A 24,484-nucleotide genomic window follows, 5' to 3' on the forward strand; every position below is an offset into this window, starting at 1 on the left:
CTTTTTGTCCATCTGCTTTGGGCGGGTCCTTTCTAGCAGCCCGGGAAAGCCACGTGCTAGCACATATGGATGGAACTGATGGACATTGTCTGTTATACCCACAGGAATTCAGCCTCCAAAGAGCTACATTGACTCATTGATTTGTATCCATGCTCCGGGCTCCTGGTACCCACACTATAACGTAAACTCCCTGCTGGCGGGGAATTTGGAGAGTGTTTTTGGCACAGGATAGGTGCTCAATAAACAAACTTTGAAAGGGAGAGAGTTGTGTTGAGCGAAGGGAAGGCTGCAAAGGAACTTAAAATTTGAAGGGTTTTCTACGTGTCCAAAGAAAGAGAGAGAGAGAGAAAAAAAGAAAAATGTGAGTACCAGAGTATCATCATTATTGTTTTTATTCAACCTTTAGCAATTCCACTGGCATTATTTACCAGAGAGCTAGCAGGGGAATCCAGGCTGGAGGCTAAAGGACCCCTGCCCATTGACCCAAATCAGGCGGCGCAAAGCCTCGGGTCATAAGCAATGACACCCTCTTGGGTCCCGACAGGTGCTGGTGGCCCGGATGGGGCTCTGGACCCCCAGTACCCCGCTGCCCCCTGCCTTCTCGGAGCGCTAGAGCATGCCCAATGGCAGCGCTGGAGCCACCGAGGGCTTTGCACGCTGGCACTCCGCTTCTCCGGGTTTTAGCAGGAGCCTGCGGAGGGATTGGGGGGGTGGCGAGGGGACCCGTGGAGCCTGGCAGCCTTGGTCGAGCGTGTGGGGAGCTGGCGCGTGGCGCAGGGCTCTCTCCTGCGTTGCGGTTACTGGGGAGATGCTGGAGCGCGGCGCCCGGCTGCTCCACCTGGCGGGCTGAGCGCGGCGCGGGGAGCCCCGGGGGGTGGGCGAGGGGCGCGGACTGCGGTAGAATGCGAGCCGGGCTCCTCCGGGACTGCGAGACAAAGCTCGAGCGCGATCAGGTGCCGGTCGCCCGCCGCTCGCCGCTCCACTAACTTGTCTCTTGCTGGTGTCTGGTCTCCAAGGCTCTCAGCGCTTTGGGGTGGTGAGGGGCGGGGGGAGTGGGGAGTTAGAGGGTCTGCGGTAGCCGAAGGGGGGAGCCTGCCTGGTGCCGCTCTTCTTCCCTTCCCTACCGCTCCCCTCCCCCCACCCCGTCGCTGCCGCTTTCCCTTCCTCCAATTCGGAGAGCGTCGGGCGCCTGTGACATGCGATCGCTGCCAAGTGACGGACCCCGAGTCTGAAGTGCCCGCGAGGAAGTGAGCGCCAACGCGGGCCGCCGGCGATGACAGCCATGAAGCCGGAGCAGCAGCCCACCCCGGGGGCCAGGGCGAGCCAGGCTCAGTCGGCGGACCAGGTGAGAGTTGGCAGCTGCGGCCAGGCCCGCCAGGGGAGGGAGACTGCAAGCCGCGCTCCCCCCGCCCCTCCTCCCGGGCTCGGCTCCCACGCCTCCCTCTCCCCACCCTCCCTCCGCCCCAGTTCCAAGGCTCTTCCTCAGCTCATGCATGGACTCCGCAGGAAGTTAGAGCATCTGAGCGCGCTCCGGGGCCGGGCGAGAGGATGCGCACGGTGGAGAGCCGCGGGGAAGGGGGGAGAGAGGTAAAGGCTGGGGTGGCCCAGGGAACCCCAGCGGGAGGGCCCCCGAGCGAGGGAGGGAGAGGTGGCCGGGGCCAAGGAATGGGGGCTTCTTGGCGCCTAGTAACGCACGTTGGAGGAATTGCTGCGCGCCTGGAGGCGTCCACTTGCTGGGTTCGAGCCCTGTCTTCACGTAGCTCGTGAGACGAGCGCTGGCCAAAGCTACCCGAGTAGGCGAATGACCTTTAGACCGGCAGAGTTTTTCCGTTCCTTTCTTTTTTCCTTTGAGGAGACGGGGACGGGGGCGCACACCTTTGAGGTGGTCTGCTTGGAACGGAGCTTGGAGCAAAAAGGCATAATTACGGGGAACTGGGAGGATACTGGCTTTAGTGATTTGTTGGGTCCAGATGTGTTGTGTCTGCAGAGATGAGGTGCCGTGTGCTGGCTGAGGGTTATTTTAATTGCTTTTCCGTCTTTCCGCTCCGGCCACCCCCTTTGTGTTTCGGTCTTTGGGGATCTGTAGCATAACCATATGATGAATCTCCATCTCGTTTCTGTCCCTGGATTGGGGTGACTCGGGAGTTTGGTGTCGCTTTTTCCCAAAGTTGGAGGGTCGGGAGCGCCGAGGTGCCCTGGCAAAGAAGAGGGCGGCTGTGAGAAGCCGGGTCGAGATGCTGTCACGTTTACCTGAATTCGAGAGTCTGAACCTAGAGGGTTACACTTAGGTCCGCGTATAACTAGGGAGCTGGAGAAGGGAGGCGCCGGGGTACAGAGATGGTCCCTTTGCCCCGAGTGCACTGTTGAAGGCCGCCCGACGCATTTCTGGCAGAGACACTCCTAGCTCACTGCTAGACATGGGTGAAGGGGGTGCAAACAGCGAGGCTCCAGTAGCATCTCGGCTCTTCACATATTCTAAGCATTGAGGAACTAGTGAAGGGGAGCTGTCCAAGTCGTCCTGAGTGGCCGGGGGGTGGGGTGGGCAGAGGAGGCGACGCCAGGGCTGCTGTTATTAATATTCTAGTCCTGGTCATCGCTTCTGCCTAGTGGCCTCTCTCTTCTCCTTTTCCCTCCCCTTCTCATTTCCCTCACATATGTTTCACACAGGTGGTGAGGATTACTCAATGCCTTACAGCTCCCCATCCCTTTACTGGGATGAATGTTGCAGTTTTTACAAAGCAGTTGTTTTCTTAAACATCCTCTTTGCTCCCTACCCTGAGATAAATATGAGATTATTAAAACATTTGTATTACACTATATGTCCCTTCCCCTCATACCTCTTTTCCCTGCTCCCTCCTGCACACATCACAAAGTAACAACTGGTTAGCAGATTATAAAAATAATTTCAGGAGAGGAACATGGGTTTAATATCCTCTTTCAGACTGACAGCCCTTAAACTTCATTAACAAGCCACTGAGCCTCTCTACTGCTCTTGGAATGATGCTACCAATAAGAATGATTAGTCAGGTGAGAGTCCCCACGTGAAATCTTTGCTCACTAACCTGTGACACCAGCTGGTTACTTGAGGTGCTGCAGACAGTTCAGTGGTGGCGGAGGTGGGGAAGAAGAAGCAAAGCAGAGCACACAGAAGCTGAAAATGTATGTGTAAATGGTGGACAAGTAGTATATGGACAGCAAAGCCTTTTGTCAGAACGAATCTGGTACTTAAAATTCATATAAAGACAGAGATTCAAGTTTGAATCCGTTGTTTCTCTTGTTAGTGTGCGTTTTTGTTATGGTCACTTCGAATAGTCAGGGAGTGGCCATTTGCAGAACTCTTGTTTTAATTGAGTTTTTTAAAGTGCCTTTCTGAGCACTGACAAGATTTTAAAATGTCAATGGTATGCATATTACGCTTGAGTTAAAATGAAAGAGATTGATTTCTCAAGGGAAAAGAAAGACTGAAATATACATGGCAGCATCCCATTGGAGGTTTTCCAAGCACTCCCAGAAAATACCTATATGTAGTCTATTCTTTGTCGAAAGCTTGACATGTGAAATCATGACCAGATGATGTGGACAATTGCTGTCAGTGCTTAAGCTATTTCTTCTAAGATTACTAAATTTTTATTAACAGTATTAGTCATTGTGACCTAATTCTGCAGTTGTCAGACAACTCTCATGTGGTCCTAGATATAATACCTCCATATAGACATGACTGATTGTTCAAGTTTCTGCGATATTTCTGGAAAAAAAAAGATTCACAAATTTATCTAAAACTGTAGCTTTATGAAGTTCTACTTAATGGTTAAATAAGGGGCGTGTTCCAACTAGTCACTTAGTAGGTATTGATTTTGAGTGATTTAAGCTTTTGAATGTTGTCAGAAAGGTCCTGTGCTTTCTGTGGTAGAGATGTTTATGAAACCTCGAAGATGCCTTGTCCTGATGCCATCAAATGCCCATTTCCACTTACAGCGCCGTAGAAGACCATAGTCTTTCCTCTGGGTGAAATGGTTATGAACCACATAATTTGTTTGTTGTGATGGTCCTTTAGAGAGCCGGACGTCCCTATTTCATCTTATCTGCTCTGGTACAGGGTGCCATGACCAGAGGCAGCCCTTCTTCTGGGAGCAGCTGCAGCAAGAATAACAGGAAGTGAATATTTTTATTAACGTTCTGAATCATTGGAGATATTTTTATCATCTCAGTAGTCTTGCCTTTAAAGCTCCATTGGTTAAATAAATGTTCATAACAGTTACTTCTGTTGTTTTTATAACACTCCATATTTACAAAATGTCTAAAAATAAATGTTTGCTATTGGTAGAAACAGTCGTTCCCACTTAGCGTATAATCAATATCCATTTTACATCAAGGGATACAAAATCTTGAGTGGCTAGTTGTAACTTACTAGGTTTGGAAATCACTTCCTGAATGCTTGCCGTGTGCTGAGTACTGTCCTCTGGGTTGATAAGTTAACATTCAATGAATGCATTTTTCTGTTTGATCCTCGAAGCAACTTTTTGAGTTAGGTCTTGTTGTTATTCCTGTTTTAGAGATGAGAACACAGAGGATTAAACAAACTAAGCAACTTGATCAACCTTGACTTCATAAGTGGTAGAGATGAGACATAGCCCTAGTCTATGGCACTTAAGAAAAATAAGCTCATTTAAGTCTAAAGCTCCACCTTCTGGACTTCCCTGGTGGCAGAGTGGTTAAGAATCCAGCTGCCAATGCAGGGGACACGGGTTCTAGCCCTGGCCCGGGAAGATCCCACATGTCCCGGAGCAGCTAAGCCCATGCGCCACAACTACTGAGCCTGTGCTCTAGAGCCCATGAGCCACAACTGCTGAAGCCTGTGCACCTAGAGCCCATGCTCCTCAATAAGAGAAGCCACCACAATGAGAAGCCCGTGCACCACAACAAAGAGTAGCCCCCGCTTGCTACAACTAGAGAAAGCCCGCGAGCAGCAATGAAGACCCAATGCAGCCAAAGATAAAAAATATAAATAAATTAATTTTAAAAAAAGCTCCACCTCTAACCTCTACACAGTTATAGTTCAACACACTCCGATTAGCATAATGCAGAAGAATTGCAAATATTATGTATGTGTGTGTACAAATTTACCATGATTATAAAGTAAAGAATTTGTTTAAAGCTTCAACTATAAATGTAAATAATATCTCTTGAAATTTAAAAGTTAACTTAATATCTATTCTATTGATTAAAATAATATAAAAAGAACCAGATATACCCTGATAAGTACATAGGAACTTAAAAAAAAATTTCGTATCATTTGCCCTTGGTAATGATGAGACTTTCAAGGCTTCCTAAACAAGTACATTTTTATAGTTAGACCTGGTTTAGAATTTGCCCGCGTTGCCACCAGGTGGCACCCTTTTGCTGAATCCAATGGGGAAAAGTATTTCCTAAAATGTTTGACAGTCCTCGGCTCCAAAAAAAACGAAATCAAACAAAAACAAAAACAAACAAGGAAAAAAACCCATAACCTCACTTTCTGAAGTATGACTAAGAAGTGTATTTTTATAAACAACTCTTTGGCTGTAGAGGCAGCATTAGTTATGCATAAAAAAATAAACAACAAAAACAACAAAACTCATTCTGGTAGAAATCCAGTCACTTACAGTTCAGCACATAGCAGCCTCTTGATGAAATAATTCATGGTCAGAATTGCGATTAAATATGTAATGTATAAAATGCCTTTTGTAAAATACCTATGGTACATTTGACTTTTATGTAACATTAACCTAAAATGTTTTCATAAAGAAATTAGGATTCACTATTTTTATTTCAACTTTGGTCTAGCAAACCTGATTAAAATTTTCAAATGTATGCTTAATGAACTCATAAAAAAGTTATTCTTCCTTTTTTCCTTACTAATACATAAACATGTTATAATTTAGTTTATAAAGTATTGTTTTTAACTCAGAACCTCAAAAATAGCTTTTAGAAACCATGTTGAAAAACTTTATTTAATAGAAGGTTTATTACTTCTAAACGTTCAACATAAAATATATACTATCTTATTGGTGGAAGAATTCTATATGATTTGGTTATGAAAGGCATTTGATGCAGGTGCTATGTAGAAGTCTTTATAACTTAGGAGATATTCTACGTTTCCTACCATCCCTCAATTTCTTATTATATATATTTTATGTATATCTTACTGCATATATATGACATTGTATCTGCTGAGTTTAGAACATACCACAAAACATTCCTTGCTTATAAGCTTCTAATCTCTCTGTTTATTTCAAAGACTGAGCAAATTGCACATTTAAGAAAGATTAAACTATATTAAAAACAAGTTAAAGAAAATTGTATTATTAAATATTAATGCTGCATTATCTTATGAAGTGCATTGCATTGGAAACAAAACACTGAAACCAAATTTCTCTGAGTAAAAATAAAGCTATTTCCCAGTTTTCATTCCTTGAATCATTTATAATTACATAATGTTTTAAGCTTCTAGTACTTATAGGCATATTTTAGATTTACTTACAGTTTACCAACATACACAAAACTAGAACGTTGCAACTAGGACTGTGAGCTTTTGTGCCGTCAACCAGGAGTATTTCTTTACTACTGTCTATAGGTTATGCACCGGAAAGCACAGATTCAAGTTCATATGTCAGCTTGGCCAGTCATTGCTGTGTTTTGGGGGGCAGGATAACTCATTTTCTGTATTTCATCTGTGACTGGAGGTGACTACAGATCCTTTACATGCTTGTGGTAAGGACTGAATGAAATAATATGTTAAAGCTTTTGAATAATGTTTGTTTCATACCAATACTCTCATTAAATTTACAGTCTAGGAACAGGAGCCTAGGGGAAAACAAAGCTTAGAGGATCACTGAATCACCTACAGCTGGTATATTATTTTAACATTTTACTGAGTATTGCATTGTTTAGTACACATATGTGTATGATTACATATGAGTTTGCACATGCATAAAAATATTTTAATAATGTAATAAAAATTATTGGGTTAGGCATCTAGCCTGATTTGGCAGAAATGCAGACTTCAAAATATTCTGTAACATCCTTATTTCCACTCAATCAAAACTCACTTTTTACTGTCCTACGCTGTAAGGGACCAGGCTGACAGTAAACATTGGCTAATTCTCACTAACAGGGGAATTAGCTGCTGAATACGCATATTGTTTTCAATGTAATGCACTCATATTGGTAATTAGCATGGAGAAAGAGGAAGTTTGAAGAAAAAAGGGGTGTGACTTATAGAAATATCTCAGGAGGTGAGATTTCAGTCATTTCAATCATTCAGGAGAATGTGCAGAGTAGTGGAACCCCCTGCAGGGAGCCCAGTGTGGGTGCGCCTACCATCACTGGGGGTGAGACTGAGTGACCCAATATTGGGCTTAGCATAATTCGAAAGATTTTTATACACATTTTTCTACAGTTATTCCTATGCAATATTTAAATACACGCAACATTTTTGATGTTGCGACAATTAAAATTACCTCCATATATTTTCATACTTGCTGAGTGACTTCGTATGTTCTAATCAAGTCCACGTCTTACTGAAATATTATAACGGGGGTATATGTACGAAGACATATGTCAACTAGTAAAGGGTGGAGCTCTTCCCATCTGAAGACCTGTAAAGGCTCCAGAAAAGGGCAAATTAATAATGGAGGGAATATAAACTTCTTGATAAGCACGTCTTCATGTAGAGTTAGAAATGTTTCCACCCTCGTGTATGCTGCCTGGCTTTGAGAAGTCTTACAGCTCAGTGTTGATTATTCCCAGCACACTCTTGTGTTAAAGTTTATGCTTGATCTGATCCACAAGCTTTTTGGCAATAACTAATCTCCTTTTACTTTTCTCCATCTAGACAACACCTGTTTTCCAAGGCTTTTAAATTGTGCACCTATCACTCCCCTCCCCGACCTGATAGAGACATCCTTATCATTTGTTACGTATTAACTAAAGGAGGGCTTGTCACTTCCAGGATAGTAGAGAAAGCTGGGAAGTAGGCTCAGTGGAAAGAATGGGACACTTGAGAGAGAGCTCCTCTACTGTAGATTCATTTTAGTTAAGCCGTCCTAAATCTCCAAGGTTTCAAACATACCCATATGTGATGGTAAATATAACACCCACTGCCAGGCCAAATACAGAAAACTGACTTGTATCCAAAGCTGATTAAAATAAACATTTTATTTTAAACTATAATTGATGTTAACAGCACTCTTGGTAATATCTTCTACAGAATAAAAAATGATTTTCATTTTCTTTTCAAGTTTGTCATCCCGTGGTTTATTTGAAAATTGTTAAAGCATTAATAATTTTTTTTTAAGATGTTGGGGGTAGCAGTTTATTAATTAATTAATTTATTTTTGCTGTGTTGGGTCTTCGTTTCTGTGCCAGGGCTTTCTCTAGTTGTGGCAAGCGGGGGCCACCCTTCATTGCGGTGCGTGGGCCTCTCACTATTGCGGCCTCTTGTTGCGGAGCACAGGCTCCAGACGCGCAGGCTCAGTAGTTGTGGCTCATGGGCCTAGTTGCTCCCTGGCATGTGGGATCCTCCCAGACCAGGACTCGAACCCGTGTCCCCTGCATTAGCAGGCAGATTCTCAACCACTGCGCCACCAGGGAAGCCCAGCATTAATAATTTTGAAACCAACTTTCAGATAACATGCTTATTCCATTAACCAGAACAGTACATTTTATTGTATAATATATTTTGGAATTGCCAAATGATTTTCAGATTTAATTATATTCTGGGGAAGAAGGCAACATGATGTAAGGTTGAAAACAGAGTCCAACAGACTGCAGGTTGAATCCTTCTTCTTCCCTTTATCATGCAGTGTAAGGCAAATGCTTTAACCCCTCTGAAACCTTTTCCTCACCTTTAGAGGAAGTAGATGGGGAGAGTGCGGCAAGGGTGAGAGACAGTCTGTATGAAGGGCTTGTACAATATCTGGCCCAAGGCAGCACTTAGTAAGTATTTTTATTCTTATCGCTACTATGCCTCTCAATCATCTAAGAAGATTATTTCATTCTTTTGCAAGGGTAATTTTGCATTTACCTTGATGAAAATGCTGAATATATATGTATGTGTGTGTGGTGTGTGTACATCACCATATGTACACACACCACGTACACATACATACTTATGATCTAAATATACTGGGTATTTTACAGTCGGTTTATTGTAAGGCTTTAGGTAAAAATTTTTAACAACCTGACTGATTTCTCCTGTTTTTAGCTGCTCACCTGTTTAGGATCTTCTTTGAAGTGCTCATGGTTTAATACTCTCTTTACAAAAGTTTGGTTTCCAGAAACGATTGAATTTCCTTAGAAATTCTTTGCATATGGGAGCCGATGATATGTTGAGTTGAAATTTAAGAAAAGTGCATAATCAAAACTGCCTTCAGATCTGGAAGTGCCAAGTCAAGCTGCCTATGTATTCTCTAGCCAAGGTGTATATTATCTGACTTGAATATTATTGTAATTTATCATACTTATCAATTTTTAACAGGTCAATGCAAAAACCTATGTATCAGGTTACAAGAGAGCAAATGAAGAAAAGTGAGGAAACAAGCCACGTTGATTATCTTTATTCCCAGCCCCCTTTTGAGATCTAAATGAAGATTCGATTTCTTCTTCCATTTCAAAGTCTCTGCTCTGAAAACATAAATATGACAAATCTGAATTATATCACTGAGAACCTGAATGGCAGGCTCTCCTGTGATTTATTTTCAAAGAATGGACCAGAGAGACCACTCGAAGTTTCATTAATAATGCTTGTACAGGGTAGAAGCAGGCCTTTCCTGTCATTGGTATATGGGTTTACTTTTTGCAAGAGGAATGGAGTAAATGAAAATTCTGATACTCACGCTTCCATTAATTACATCTCACCTCCAGGAAAGGTTTTAATATGAGTTAATTAATGCAAGACATGGACTTTTTGTTTTCATTTCACATATTTTGAAACAAGTGCTAGAAAGTCTTTTTTTAAAAATAAAGCAACCCTTTCAATCAATGTTTCATAAACTTGCATAATGATTCTTCTCACCTAGACACAGAATCCAGGATTAGGAATCAAGACACCTTTTGAATAGAGGTCAAAAATCTATAGAAAAATCTTAAATTCATGTAGAATTTCTAAACTGTAGAAATAGGTCATTTGTTTTGCTAGGTTAGCATATAATTTACATTTCCTGGGATCTATGAATTTATGAATAGATTTTCCTATCGACTCTATTAGCTTTTAGTGATTTTAGGGAAAAAGACCATGCATTTCACTGGTTTGTTTCTTTTTAGAATACTACAAAACATGTTTTAAGATATAAAGAAAATATAGTTTGAAGGTATATTCATCATCTTCATAAAGTTATTCCTTTTCTCTGATCCTGTGAATTAAGCGTATTCCGTTTCTTGACAATCATGTTGGCAGTGATAGGTAGGTGTGAATTGAACCTGGAGTTGGAATGGAAGAGACTCACCCTTATTCACATCTGTGGAGGTTGTTTATAATTATTCTAGATGGGGTTTACCGAACATTAGTGCCACAGTGGCATTACGGGTGTTTTGCATCTGCCACTCCTTACAAATGTCTGTTCTCACAGAATCAGTGCTTCTTACCTTACAGGATTGTCATGTTGATTCCTTTGTCTCCCTTTGCATCTGCGTCATCTCCAAATCCAAATCCAGTTTTTTCTACCTTTCTGTATTTCTGAGATCCAGTTTCTGTCCAAGACTGATTCCCTGATGTCTAAACTATGTCCATAGTGATGGACATAGCGATGTCCATAGTGGCCTTGCTCATCCGAATTCTCCCTTCAAGTAGCCATAAAGTCATAAATGATGATAACATTTTGAGAAACTGTTCTGATTGCTGAATCTAATGCCTTTGTTTTCAAATCAGGTGACAGTCAGTGCAGAGGTGAGTGGCCTGTCTCAGATCACACAGTTTGTTAGAATCAGAAGCAATAATTGATTTGGGGTCTTTTCAGCAATGGCCGTTTTTCATGCGTCCTGCTGCCAGAGTCAGCTATTGATACAGAGCCTTTGAGAGTTTCTTGGTAGCACATTCACCTTCCTTAGCATTTGATGTCAGAGTAAAATTTGTTTTTTAAATTAATGTTCTTAAAAGCTTTGAATCTGTAGGCAAAACTCACTTGACATTTCTTGGTTTTTCCAGTGTGATGTGTTGGTTCTAGGCCAGTGGTCCTTAGACTTTTTGGCACTTGGCAGCAAAACTTCACAGAACCGCATATGCATCTTCTCCAACTTGCCATGGCAAGAAGTCACCCCAATGTCCTAAAGCCATCCTGAGAGTAACCTGTGAGATGCACTCTTCCAAGGAAACGACAGCATCTCTCACCGTACATGAAGACACAGGCATTCTTAAACCTCTTCTCTTCCCCTCAGCATGAAAGAGGACCCATTGACCCTCTTTCAGCAGTTGAAATTGCAATTCATTGATGAATAGACGAGTGATTGGATGAATCCCTTTTTTTTTTATTTTTTAAACTTTTTAAACATCTTTATTGGAGTATAATTGCTTTACAATGGTGTGTTAGTTTCTGCTTTAAAACAAAGTGAATCAGTTATACATATACATATGTTCCCATGTCTCTTCCCTCTTGCGTCTCCCTCCCTCCCACCCTCCCTATCCCTCCCCTCTAGGTGGTCACAAAGCACCGAGTTGATCTCCCTGTGCTATGCGCCTGCCTCCCACTAGCTATCTATTTTACGTTTGGTATGCACTTGGCACCCTAGAAAGCACCAAGGTGAATTTTAGAGCTTTCTTGATAAGTTAATAGAAACAACAGGCTTCTGATTCGCTGGAATTCTTGGAAGACAGGGCTGCTTCTAGAAGCTGTGATAATTTTGTCAGAGTCCCAAGTTCTAATACCAGACCAGAGAAACTTTTACCTGCTAAAATAAATAAGCAAGAAGTAGTTTTGAGTCACACAGAATTCTTTTTAGTGGAAAGGACTATTGCTTTCTATTAATCTAACCTCAGTTTAAACTCTATTTACTAGTTTGAGCAAGTTACCCAGTCTCTCTCTGAATTTAATACTTCATCTGGAAATGGGATGATTCTTACCATGCAGAATTGTTCTGAAGACTAGCAATGAGATAGGTTTATTAAGCAGGGGATGCTGAAAGTGGCTGTGCTTTTTGTTGTTGTTGTCCTTGATGTGTATTGGGCTGCTCTACCAGACAGAGGCAGAGGGATGGGCAATCAAGCTTCACTGGATTGGAGGTTCCAGCTTTAAAGCTTTTTTCTCTGTTACTTTGATTAAACTTCAGAGCAACTTTAATACTGAGCTCTTGTTTTATTTTGACATGGAGATTATATGGATTCATCCCGGCTCCAGAGCAAACATGGATTAGGAGTTGGTCAGTAAAATATATGGCATCCACTCATTTTTATATTCCTTATAAGCGCAGAAAAATCAACAAAGTTTGCATTCTGAAGGTGGAGAACTGAATGTGGATTTGCCTTTCCTGATTTCTTCCCTCCATTCAATGGTTAAAATCCTTCTCATGCTTCTGACACAGTCTACATTTGGAGTACTGTTTCATTCTTATTCAGAGCTACAGTCCTTGAGCTGTAATGGCAAATCCAAAAAAAAAACTAATATAGAATCACAGACGGTGCAAATATTTGAAAATAGGTAAATACAATCTAGGATTAGCTGCTTGGGCTCAGAAATGTCAGCTTTGTATTGCTTATTCGTCACACAAGGCGATTTTAGTTAAGGCGAAAACCAGGACAGAAGCATCATGATACAAAATTGCTGGTTTGGAGCTATGCAGCATAACAAGCCCATAATTGTTATATAAACTCTAGAATAAGTCGGTCTGTAACAGGAAAAGGTGTTTCAGGGAGGTCACAAAGCACCAAGAGGCTATATAGGTGGTAAAAAAATTAAGTAAATATGATAACATGGAACTGCTATCATTACTGTCTGCTGAATTATATTTAAAGCCAAATTGTTTTTTTTTTTTTTGCGGTACGCGGGCCTCTCACTGTTGTGGCCTCTCCCGTTGCGGAGCACAGGCTCCAGATGCACAGGCTCAGTGGCCATGGCTCACGGGCCCAGCCGCTCCGCGGCATGTGGGATCTTCCCGGACCGGGGCACGAACCCGTGTCCCCTGCATTGGCAGGCGGATTCTCAACCACGGCGCCACCAGGGAAGCCCTAAAGCCAATTTTTGAGGGGAAAATATCTATTCTTATGAGTATGCTGCAGTTTCATATTAAATGACCTGAGCATGGGAACCAATAGATTGCGAGCATAAAATCCGTATGTGGTAATTATTAGTAGTAACAAGCGCTATGTGTCCCTGTTTCTGACTCTGAGCGTTTTAAACAATATAATGTAATTTTCCTTTAGTTTTGCCCCTATAAGAGATGTGATTCTTTGAAAAGCTTAACTAACTATGGTGATTAAGTCACCTGGTCTACTGATAAGACAACTGAGAATGATAAAGGCTAACTTGTTCAAGGTCATACCCACTGATGAATTTAGAAACTGGAGTAGATTAGAAACCAGAGTTCCTTACTTCTAGGTTGGGAGTTGGTAGGAGACTCACTCAATCATGGGATCATGGAAGTCATTTCTGGTTGTCTGTGTTCTTGTCAGAGAAGTAAAGGTGGATGAGAATTAACATGGGAAGGTTCCAGCTTGTTTAAAAGTTCTTCTTTTAATTTAAAAATTTTTTCTAGGCAGTAGGTTTAATAAGATCAGATCTATTATATATCAATCCTATCAGGAAGCATCAAAGAGCAGGTGGTCATGTGTGTAATGGTTGTGTGAAGCCTCGATTTTCTGCGGTTTCTCATTTCTCGGATGAAGTGGCAGAGAATGAGAAGAGATGCTGTAGATAATATACGACCTGTAAAGCAGCACTGATCCCTATCAAGTAAGAAATCGTGGATCTCATATAAATATACAGGGAACATTATGTCAAGGACTTAACTTATTAATAAAGGAGCCATCAAGATGGTAAAGCTGGTTTATAAAGCGTTTGAGGAAGAGAGATTTATATAGTCAGGAAAACAATGGCATACAAAGTTTGCAGAATCAGATCCAAAACTGGTTAATATCCAATAGGGAATTTAAATGATAACCATTGTGGTTATCTTTTATAGCAGACAGAATTTTTTTGTAACCTGTCTATCTTCTACAATTAACATGTAACTTTACAGACTTTGGATCTATGTCAAAAGTAAATGGTAAGTCTAAGAAAGAGACATTCTCCTTAAATTGTATAATCCTTGTGTGGGCTGATTAGAAATTCCTCAGTCTTGACATTAGAAGGATCGACACGCAATCATAATTATGTTTTATTTCCAAGTTCTCAAAAATTTGCTTAACATCCTGACCTTACAAAAATGGTGCAGTCTGGGTCTCCACTTGATGTTGCAACCAACTTTACACTTGACGTTGCAACCAAGCAACTTTATCATAACTTTCTACAAGCCCTGTGGAGCTTTGAATGTCAGACCCCATTCACCAGCAGCGAAGTTGCCCGTCAGCCAACATTGCTTGTCAGATTTGTCCCAACAAATTGGTCCAGGTGTTTTTGAAGGATGGAAGAGAACAGTTTGATAATTTCAAATAGCTCTCTGTGGAGAAGATGAAGTAGAATAATTGCACACAGGGAGGTGAAAAGCCATTCTCTATGATTTAGCAAAATAAAGTCTGATCAAGTTGCATTGTGATAGTGGTTCCTGGGAATGGTGGCTTTCAGAGCTGCCCTTTGTTTTTGTTTTTTTGTTTGTTTGTTTTTCTGTTTTTATGACGACTATGGTTATACTGCACTGTATATTTGAAAGTTGAAAGTTGCTGAAAATCTTAAAAGTTCTCATTACAAGAAAAAAATTTGTAGCTATATAAGGTGATGGATGTTAACTAAACTTGCTGTGGTAATCATTTTGCAATACATATATCAAATCATTATGTTGGACATACACCTTAAACTCGTGCAATGTTACGTTGATTATATCTCACTAAAACTAGAAAAAATTAATTTAAAAATGATACATTCTGGGTTTAATTTCAAGTTTGAGAATTCCTAGCCATGTGAAGTCTATTCAGATATTTTATTCTGAGCCTTTGTTTGCTTATCTGCAAAACCTGAGGCTCTAATTAAAAACAAATAAGCAAGCAAAGAAACAACACTGAGCTGCCCTTTGGAGGCGAGAGATACTGTAATCCCCAACACCGTCCTAAGTGTTCCTTCTCTTGTCACTCACTTTCCTGACTGCCTGTCAAGAGAAAGCTCTTCTCATCTGTCTGAATATATCTGAATTCCACTATGACTCCCTTTGGTCTTTTAATTTTAAGGCTGAGCAGGGGGTGGTCATGATTTAGGTCTAACTGTATTTATTTGACATGCCATGGTGACTTGGGAGGCTGTGTCTTGAGAACTGATATTCAGGGCAAGAGGAAATGAGGGCTTTATGAATGTGAGGGGGTGGTGACAGGAGGACATAAACGTAGAAATAGGGCTGGGAATCTCTGGAGAGAATGATCACCTGCACGTGGGGCAAGCCACTTCCCTTAACTGACCCTCAGTTTTCTAATCCGAGTGAAAAAAAATAAAAGGTAAGTTCAGATGAGTATTTTTGTACTACGTATAAAGGCGTTTGGTGAAAAGTTCGGGGTTTAAACAATCTTATTGGATTACTAAGATTTATTTTCCTAAAATATCTTTTACTACCTATAGAAACGTATCCTACCAAGTATTAGGAAAGATGCTCTAGATCAGTATTGTCCAATAGTACATTCTGGAATGGTAGAAAAGCTTGTATATATGTGTTTTCCAATATCGTAGACACCAGCCACATGTGGTTATTGAACACGAATTGTGTCTAGTGTCACTGAGGAGCTGATTTTCAATTTCATTTAATTTTAATTAAACTGATATAGCCATATGTGACTAGGAGCTACTGTATTAGACAGTTATTTCTAGACCTTTGTTTTTTAAACATTAACATGCATATGAATCATTTGGAGATATTGTTATAAAGTCAAGTCTAACCTGCTGAACCTGGAATGGGGTCCAGATTTTGCATTTATAACATGATTCTAGTCTTTGGACCACGCTCTATGTAAAACTATTTCTCAGCATCAGTGATTCTTGAATTCTAATTTATGGCTTTGCCCAGGCTGACATCTGTCATAGAAGATAAGTCTGATGGGCCTGTAGCAAAGTTACAAAGTAACTTTAGTATTATAAAAGGAAAATAATTTTAGTGTTAAAATTATCACATTTTTATTATCACTGACAGTGGCTAAAGTTTTGAGTACTATTCATATATACCATGCAGTGGTAAAGTGCCTATATCTCATTTAATCCTCACTATAATTCTGTGTAATATATATTACTTTTATTGCAGCTTTGCAAATGAGAAGCTGCGGTTTGGAGGGTTAAGAGAGTTCCAAGGTAGCACAGATAGTAATTAGAGAAGCTATCTTTGGTCACATACAATCATATATATTATAATAAGCATCAGTCGCTTTCCCTTATCAAAATGAGGCCGTGATTTGCTGTGTGTGGGTGATCAGTAAATCATATTTGATTCTTTTCCACAGATAATAGTGGTAGCAGTAGTAGTAGTCGTTTTACTCGTAGTTTCAGTAATAATCCCCTTTAGAACTCTGCAAGTTAGTACTGTCATTCTTATTTTAAAAATGAGGAAATTGTGAGACAGAGAGGTAAAGTAGTTTGATTAGGGCCACACACCATAATTCTAGGTAATAGATTACTTTTATTCCAGTTTTGCAAATGAGAAGCTGCAGTTTGGAGGGTTAAGAGATTTCCAAGAACCGCAGCAGCAGAACCAGAGTCTGAACCTCTGGAGCCCATGCTCTTGCGTGCTCTACTAGACGGTTTCTCAGGTGTTTAGTGAGTACCTATTGTGTGTCAGGCAGTGTGCTAAGAGCATGGTTCCTGTCTTTTTTATGTTCCATGACTTTGAGAATATTCACCATGAATAATTTCATGTTTACTCAGAATGTTTTAAAACAGAAAAATGACTCTTCCATATCCAAAGCGTATACTTCAGTTTGTGTGGTATGGGAAGCCAACATTAAAATTAGGCATAGCTAATTTTAGTGTCTTTTACATGATAAGTATCTTACATCTACTATTTTATTAGTGAAAAAAATGATGAGAACTGTAGGATATGGTGTGTGTGTGTAAACTTCACAATTTAGAAAAACTTAAGATTGTCTTTCCTGTCTCTCACAGTAACCTTGAGCAACACATGGGCTTCATCATTTTAATGAATGAAAAAGTGAATGCTTTCACCCTGGTTATTCAGCAACCTAAGGGTCAGATCTAAGCCTTATTTTGCAGAGTTCTCTTGTCACTTTGTTTAGCTCAGTGACCAATGTTAACTGAGTCTATTTTTGTATTTCCTGATTTTAAACAAATCACACAGTCGTCTTCATTAATTTCTGAATAACATATTCACTTAGTTCAAACATCAAAATCAGTACATATACAGTGAGATGTCTCCCTCCTACAGTTGTTCCCCAGCTGCTCAATTTTGCATTCTATCATTTCCTTAATAGGTCATCACTATTAATGTTTTCATTTTTTTCTTTTCTTTGTTCCAGAGACATCTGTGGTATATAAAAGCTATTCCAAATCTTTCGCCACCTCTTTTTACATAAATGCTAGCATACATGTTTGTTTTAAAATGCATGATATTTTTGTTATCTATGGGTATTATCAAAATAGATTCTCTAACAGTTGGCTTCTTTAACATATTTTCCTCTTTTATTCATGATGAATTAGAGCTCTTTGTGTCCCGTAAACTGATAAGCAGTCTTGGTGCATGTGTGTGCCTGTGCACTTGTGTGCATATAGACGGCAAGAACCATGATCTTGGAACTGCCTGAAATACGATACGTGCTCACTAAACGCCTGAGAAATTATCTAGTGGAGCACATAAGAGCATGAACTCTAAAAGCAAATAGCCAATATGTTTTCCCAGTCAGCCCCATGAAGTAAATTATTTCATATCCTTTATATCACTTAATATTGTTTAAATATTTAATAAATCATTTAACCTCAGTTTAATAAAGGTGAGCAGTTGATCGTTATTATGATATGTATGATCGTATGTGACCAAAAAGACATTTTCTCTATTTACTAGCTGTGATACCTCGGGAATCTCTTAACCTCTCTGAACCTTAGCTCCTCATTTGCAAAATTGGAATTAAAGTATTTAATTGGTTGGCGTTCAGTTCGGTGCTGTACATCTATGTATATGTATATTTTTATCTCTATAACCTTGGTCTATATATGTTAATTAGATTCTTGTGACACATTGAAAAGAGAATAGTGTCCTCCCCACCTTCAAGTATTCGACTCAGGAATAAGTGCCGGCAGTTGCATGTTCTAAAAATTTGCAAATAATTGTTGAGCATTTCCCAGTGGATAGATAAAAGGAAAGGGACATTTATTGTCATATTATCAAAGACAGATTTATATCCAGTGAGTTACTCATGTTAAGGAAATAAGACAATATTTAGAAATTTTAATATAGAATTTTTAAAGTACCCTGGGTTTTCTGTAACAATAAGGAAGATTTTCTATTACTAGATGAATGAATGGTACTGTAAAGCATAAAGTCTGCCAGTGGATAGGACCCAGCGCCGTGAAAATACTGTTTCCTGTAATTTTATTAAGTAATATGGAAACTTTCAATACGTGATGATGAATACATGTCATGTTTGCATTTTCTTGCATCCTGGGGGGTTAACCTAATTTGTAAAATGGGAGACATCTCCTTCAGGAGTGTACTATACTTCATTTTCATCTCTAATTTATCCTAAAAATGCTATATGTTGCTGTCAGCCACCGTTAACTTATTCTCCTAGTGAAGAGGAAAGAGAATAACCATAGTTGAGGGAGAGATGGAAGACCTTAGCCTTTGCAGAATCCTTTTTTATTTTCAAGAAAAAATTACTTCAATAAATTATAAATTCATGACTTTTTATGTCCTTACAACCTCATATAATGAAGAAGCTGAGAACCATTTCAAACTCAGAAATTATCTATTCGGTCAAAATATTCCCCTGTGTTCCCCCAAGTAGTCCTGAAAATTATTAAGAAACACACCAGGAAGAAGAATGGCAGTGAGGAAATGTTTTATTGATCCATTTAGGATGACCAGGTCTTCCAAGGCTCCAACCATTTCACAGAGGGAAGTTTTAGTTAAATGATTTTTAACAATAGGGAAAACAAAGTTTTAAAATTTCTTTTAAGGTTCCCTAAAGATTCCAGAGCTCTTTAAAATCAAATAACTCCTTTTCTCTGAAAAATTTTAAAGAAAAATCAGTTCTTTACAATGCACTTCCTGAATTATGGCAGGTCATACTTGGTGGCAGGTAATCTTTAAACACTAGGAAAAAGCATTTCGTTTCTAGTGGTTTGGGAAAGTCAAGCTACTAAACGGGAGGCAGTTGTTAGATTCAAAACAGGCACTAATTCTTGATGTTCTGCTTGGGATATTAGGAGAATGGGGGCACTGTTTAGCGGGTACATTGATCAAAATCAAGTAGAGCTTTCATAATTCATTTTTCCTGATCTCTAAATAACCTAGTCAGAAAAGGTATATGAAGCAATGCCAGAAGAATTCGTGATTTCATACTAAGTGAATGAATATGACTTAAAGTAAATCTTAATGAGTTAATTATTACATATGCATACATGAAGACTGGGTAGTAGTAGCATTTGATTTTATCATGAGGAATAAACCCTTCTATGCATTTTAATCCAGCATCTCTTAAGTTAGATCTGTTGCTTTTCCAAATTAACCTGGAAATCTTAGGTCAGATAATATGATACCAGTGAGACAGAGCAGTTTATCAGGAAGTCAGGGTTCTCCTGGTCCCCAGGATGTCACTGTGTTAGGTGGCACACCTAACCCTCTGCTTCCCTAGCTACCACGAGAATCTCATGACATAGCCAATGGATGAATTTTAAGTTTTGCCCCTGGCAGAATCTAACTTTATCATCCCGTCAATAGAAATACGTATGTATGTAGACCAGCAGTGCAAGAGTGTTCCCTTTTCTCCACACCCTCTCCAGCATTTATTGTTTCTAGATTTTTCGATGGTGGCCATTCTGACTGGTGTGAGGTGATACCTCATTGTAGTTTTGATTTGCATTTCTCTAATGATTAATGAATGTGGAACATTTCAACACCGTTTTCTAACATGAAACTGTTTTACATCAAGAACTTGCAAGGCACATCTGTTCTTTTTATCCTGGACCTTGAAAAATAATTTCGGACAAACATTCTGCTACAAAAATATTTAAGTTAGCAAGTTTTATTTTTCTAAGTCACAAGGGAGAGTCTGGTGAATTATAATGCTAACCTGGTGGTATTCAGAATGTATCATAGGCAGATTCTGTTTTAATTGTCTATGATTTCATAACCCGTCCCTCCATCACTTGGTGACTTAAAACAACAACTACTTTATTTCTCATGATTCTGCTGGTTAGGCATCCTGGTAGGGCTGGGTGGCAGCTCTCCCGTTCCCTGTGGTGTCGCCAACTCGACTAGTAGCTAGGCTAGGCAGAAGGGCCAAGAAGGTGTCACTCATGTGTCTGGTACCTTGGGACTCGTTCACGTGGCATTTTTCTCCCTCCACACGGATAGCTTGGCCTTCTTGCCAGTCAGTTGTCTTCCAAAAGGGAACATTTCAAGCAGTGAAGACAGAAATTAAGATCTCATAATGATCGACCTTAGAAGTTATAGAGCGTCTCGTCTGCCACATTTTATTGCTTAAAGCAAGACACAGGGTCCAGCCAAATAACAAAGGGAGAGGAAATCCTTATCTCCATTAGAGGTGTGTAAAGAATTTGCAATCATCTCAAAACTACCACAGACTCAAATAATGTTGGTAAAAACAATAGACATATATCTGAGTATAAATATTCACTATATGACCATGGGGAGAATTTAAAGGTGTTTAAATGATGAAAAATATTATAAGAATAAAAGCGATACCCTGAGATACAGTGAACAAGCTGGTGGTTGCCAGAGAAGAGGGGGAAGATGAGTGAAATAGGTGAGTGAGATTAAGAGGTACAAACTTCCAGTAGCAAAATAAATGAGTCATGGGTGTAAAAAGTAAAGTGTGGGGAAAATAGTCAAAAACCATGTACTGTCTTTGTATGATGACAGATGGTAATTAGATTTATCATGGTGGTCATTTTGTAATGCATGAAAATATCAGATCACTGTTATATACCTGAACCTAATATAATGTAAGTTGATTATACTTCAATTAAAAAATTCATAATACCTCTTAATTTTTAGGGGATGCAGATCGAACTAGGAATTTGAAGAGAAGCTTCAGTGTCAGTAAAAATAAAAAAATAGTGATGCCGTGCTGTCAGTGCTGTATTTGGCCATAGTCCATCAATGTATGCCCCTTTAGAATGTGAAGGCAAGTTATAATTAATAGAAAACAGTGCTTCAAATGCAATGATACTTAAAAGGGTAAGAATTTATTATTTTCACTTAAAAATAGAAATAGATATTAAACAGTCACCTTTATCGAGGTATAGTTATGAAATATATTTATTGGGGAATAAACTTAGTGGACTGTTTGTTTGAAAATATGGTATGTTCTAAATAAACTTTTAACTCCAGGGAAATTAGGACCATCTAGAGTAATTTGTTGCCATAAAGTAAAATATATATCTACAGGTCTGAGAAGGTGCACATTATAAAGAGACAACATTGTACACAGAAGTTGGTTACGATGGCTATAAAGGTACTTTGATTCTGAGATATCTAATAATTACTGTTAATGAATTCTGCCACCATGAAATAGTTTATATTGCCACATTTCATGCTGGAAGAAGCAGCTAAGCTGGGATTGGTGGGGTTCGAAAGATTTCACCTAAAGTGAGCTTTTTCAGATGCGGGGGAAATGATCCAGGAGCAAAAGCTTTGGGGTTCTCAGGAATGCAATATCATTCTCTATGGAGTATTTTTTAAAAACCATTCCTGTCTCTCCTTAGACCTTAAAAGTACATGGGAAACCCCCTCTTCTCAGTGGTGTAACTTTTAAAAATGTACTTCAGTGCAAGTGTAGATACGCCTGTCCATGGTGTATGTCCTTATTTATGATACCTTTCTCCTTTATTTACCCCATGGATCAAGCAAGAGTAACTTAACTAAGGAAGAAGGTGGGGAGGCCATCGCAGAAGCCCCCTCTACAGCCTGAGTGATGGAAAGTTCTTTCTTGTGCTCTCCACTCCTCCATACTACCTGTTCTGCTTTAAATACTGCTTTACATATCCACCTTCCTTCATTTTTCAGGGAGATGTGAATGTAGAAACCAAGATGACCTTAGTGGTAAACTGTACCACCCCAGAAGAGTAAGTAGTGTGGCTTATACCACATGGAAAAATTTACACACACACACACACACACACACACACACACACACACACGGGCTAGCGAAGGAAAAATAATAACTTACTTGGAGATTTCTCTTGACATCATAACCTAAGTCCTGCAGACCTTGGTCTGATCACAATGTAAGCCACTCACTCTCACTCAGAGCAGAAAAGAAATAGAGGAAATTATCCACTGCTATAGTATAATGTCATTCTACCCGCAAAATACCATGTAAGAATTCCTTCATCTCTTAGAGATAGGTTCTTCCATTAGCACTCCAAACGATATGGAAAAAACAAAAACAAAAAAAACCATATTCTTTTAAATTGATTCTGACTTGTGGTTCTTGGGAATACAGCTATATGTGGCATTTTAAGCATTCCTGTCTAGGTGGTTTCTGCTAAGTGGCCTCCAGTTATAATGCGAACCTTTTTCTCAACTCCATCATACTTTGAATTTACCTGTTTACTGGTGTCTCTCCAGATAGCTACCTCTCTTAAGGGCAAGGACTGGGCTTTGTTAATTTCGAATCATCAATGAGGAGGTTTCAAAAAACCTTTGTGAATTTGCATTTGTGGTAGAAATGCTTTGAAGAGAACAGAGTCTGGCATTTAGAAGAGGGCCCGGGGTAATCTTTATTAAGCTGATTAGTATCTATAATAGTTCCCAGTTTGTGGGTACTAGGCAAGGTGGGCTGTTGAAGCCTAGGAGAACTCACTTCGACAGGTGGAATGAACAGTTAGCCTTTTGTTATATAATCTCACAGGAAAAAGTCTAGAGTGAGATGATGCACAGCAGAAGGACAGGAGCTCCAAAAGCTAGATCAAAAGAGTGTTAAAGGAACTTGGAAGAACGAGTCTGGAAGAAACAGAATCCAGAGGGTACCAGGCTGGGAGGGGGATGTGCAGGAGACTTCCTGTGCAGCCAGGTGGCCAAGAGCATGAGCTAAACTGACAGGTGAGTGAATTACATTAGTTTGAACTTCAAGTCCAATCAGTAGCTTTGGACTTGAGGTTCAGATAGGGGGAGAGAATAGGCAACTCAGTGACTTTTCTGAATAAGCAAATGAAAGAACGTCTATGAAACCTATTAAGAAGAATAGTGGCCCCAAGGGTAAGGCCTATCCTGAGGGACCTCAAGAGTCAAAATGGAAGCAGTACTTTAAACTCATGTCCAGTCATCAGAATGGTGTAGTCTTTGGCCATTATTATTATTTTTCACCATAATATCGTTTATCAGGAGGAATCCTTATGCTGCCTGATGAGGATTAACTGTGCAGCTGAGCTGACTAGGCTGGATTGCATTGAATAGGGCAGAAGAAGAGGAAATTTCAAAAAGGAGAAAGGAGAGAAAAGTGTGAACATCTGTGGATGATGTGTGACGTCAGATTTCTTCCGTTTCTTGGACTTTATAAAATGATGGCGGCAGCAACCAGGAACTTGATAAGAGTAACATTCTCTTTGGAGGCTGCCCTCCGGGGATGCTCCCATTTATCACAACTGTACAGAAGTCACATACGGGAGAGCTATAACAGGCAAAGCCAAGCCAGCTGTAATTAATGGCTCAGGCCAATATTGGTCTTTGAAGTACTCAGATATTAATAAATGTTAGATAATAAAGGCAGCTAGTTATCTCTTCGCCCAGTACAGTTTCAAACATTTGTACAAGAGATAGATAGCCTAATGTAAACATTTGCAACTTCTCATATTGTCGGAATCTCTGAATTGCAACAGGCGACAGCAGGTTACCTGAAGTATTGCGATGAAACAGGATAATCTAGTAGAAGCTGTTATCCTAAGTAATATATTTTCTGCAAAACGGAGTTAAGAAAAATGAATAACAGTTTTTAGTAATGCACACTATGAAGTCAAAGAAGATATTGCCAACATTAAAGCGTGTTTTATTGCCAAGTTTCATCCCTGCTTGAGAAAAATTAAGTTTCGTATAGTAGTCTTTTGCTGTATGTTAGACAAATATTGAAATAAGTTATAGTAGTAAAATAAAATTGCTTGATATTTTTATTTTTAGAATTAGGTCAGGATCATAA

General features: G+C 39.7%; 1 protein-coding gene across 1 annotated transcript in view; it reads left to right on the top strand.

Annotated features, from left to right (window-relative positions):
• The first annotated feature begins 434 nt into the window (after nucleotides 1-434).
• Nucleotides 435-24,484, top strand: part of DPP10 (dipeptidyl peptidase like 10) — a 648,823-nt gene continuing 624,773 nt past the window's right edge. The window contains exon 1 of the mRNA XM_033860253.2: nucleotides 435-1,345. Coding sequence (XP_033716144.1) covers nucleotides 1,274-1,345 — 72 coding nt within the window. The 5' untranslated portion in view covers nucleotides 435-1,273. The remainder of the gene's footprint in view (nucleotides 1,346-24,484) is intronic.

This window comes from Tursiops truncatus, chromosome 7, assembly GCF_011762595.2.
Source record: "Tursiops truncatus isolate mTurTru1 chromosome 7, mTurTru1.mat.Y, whole genome shotgun sequence".
Lineage (NCBI taxonomy): Eukaryota > Metazoa > Chordata > Mammalia > Artiodactyla > Delphinidae > Tursiops > Tursiops truncatus.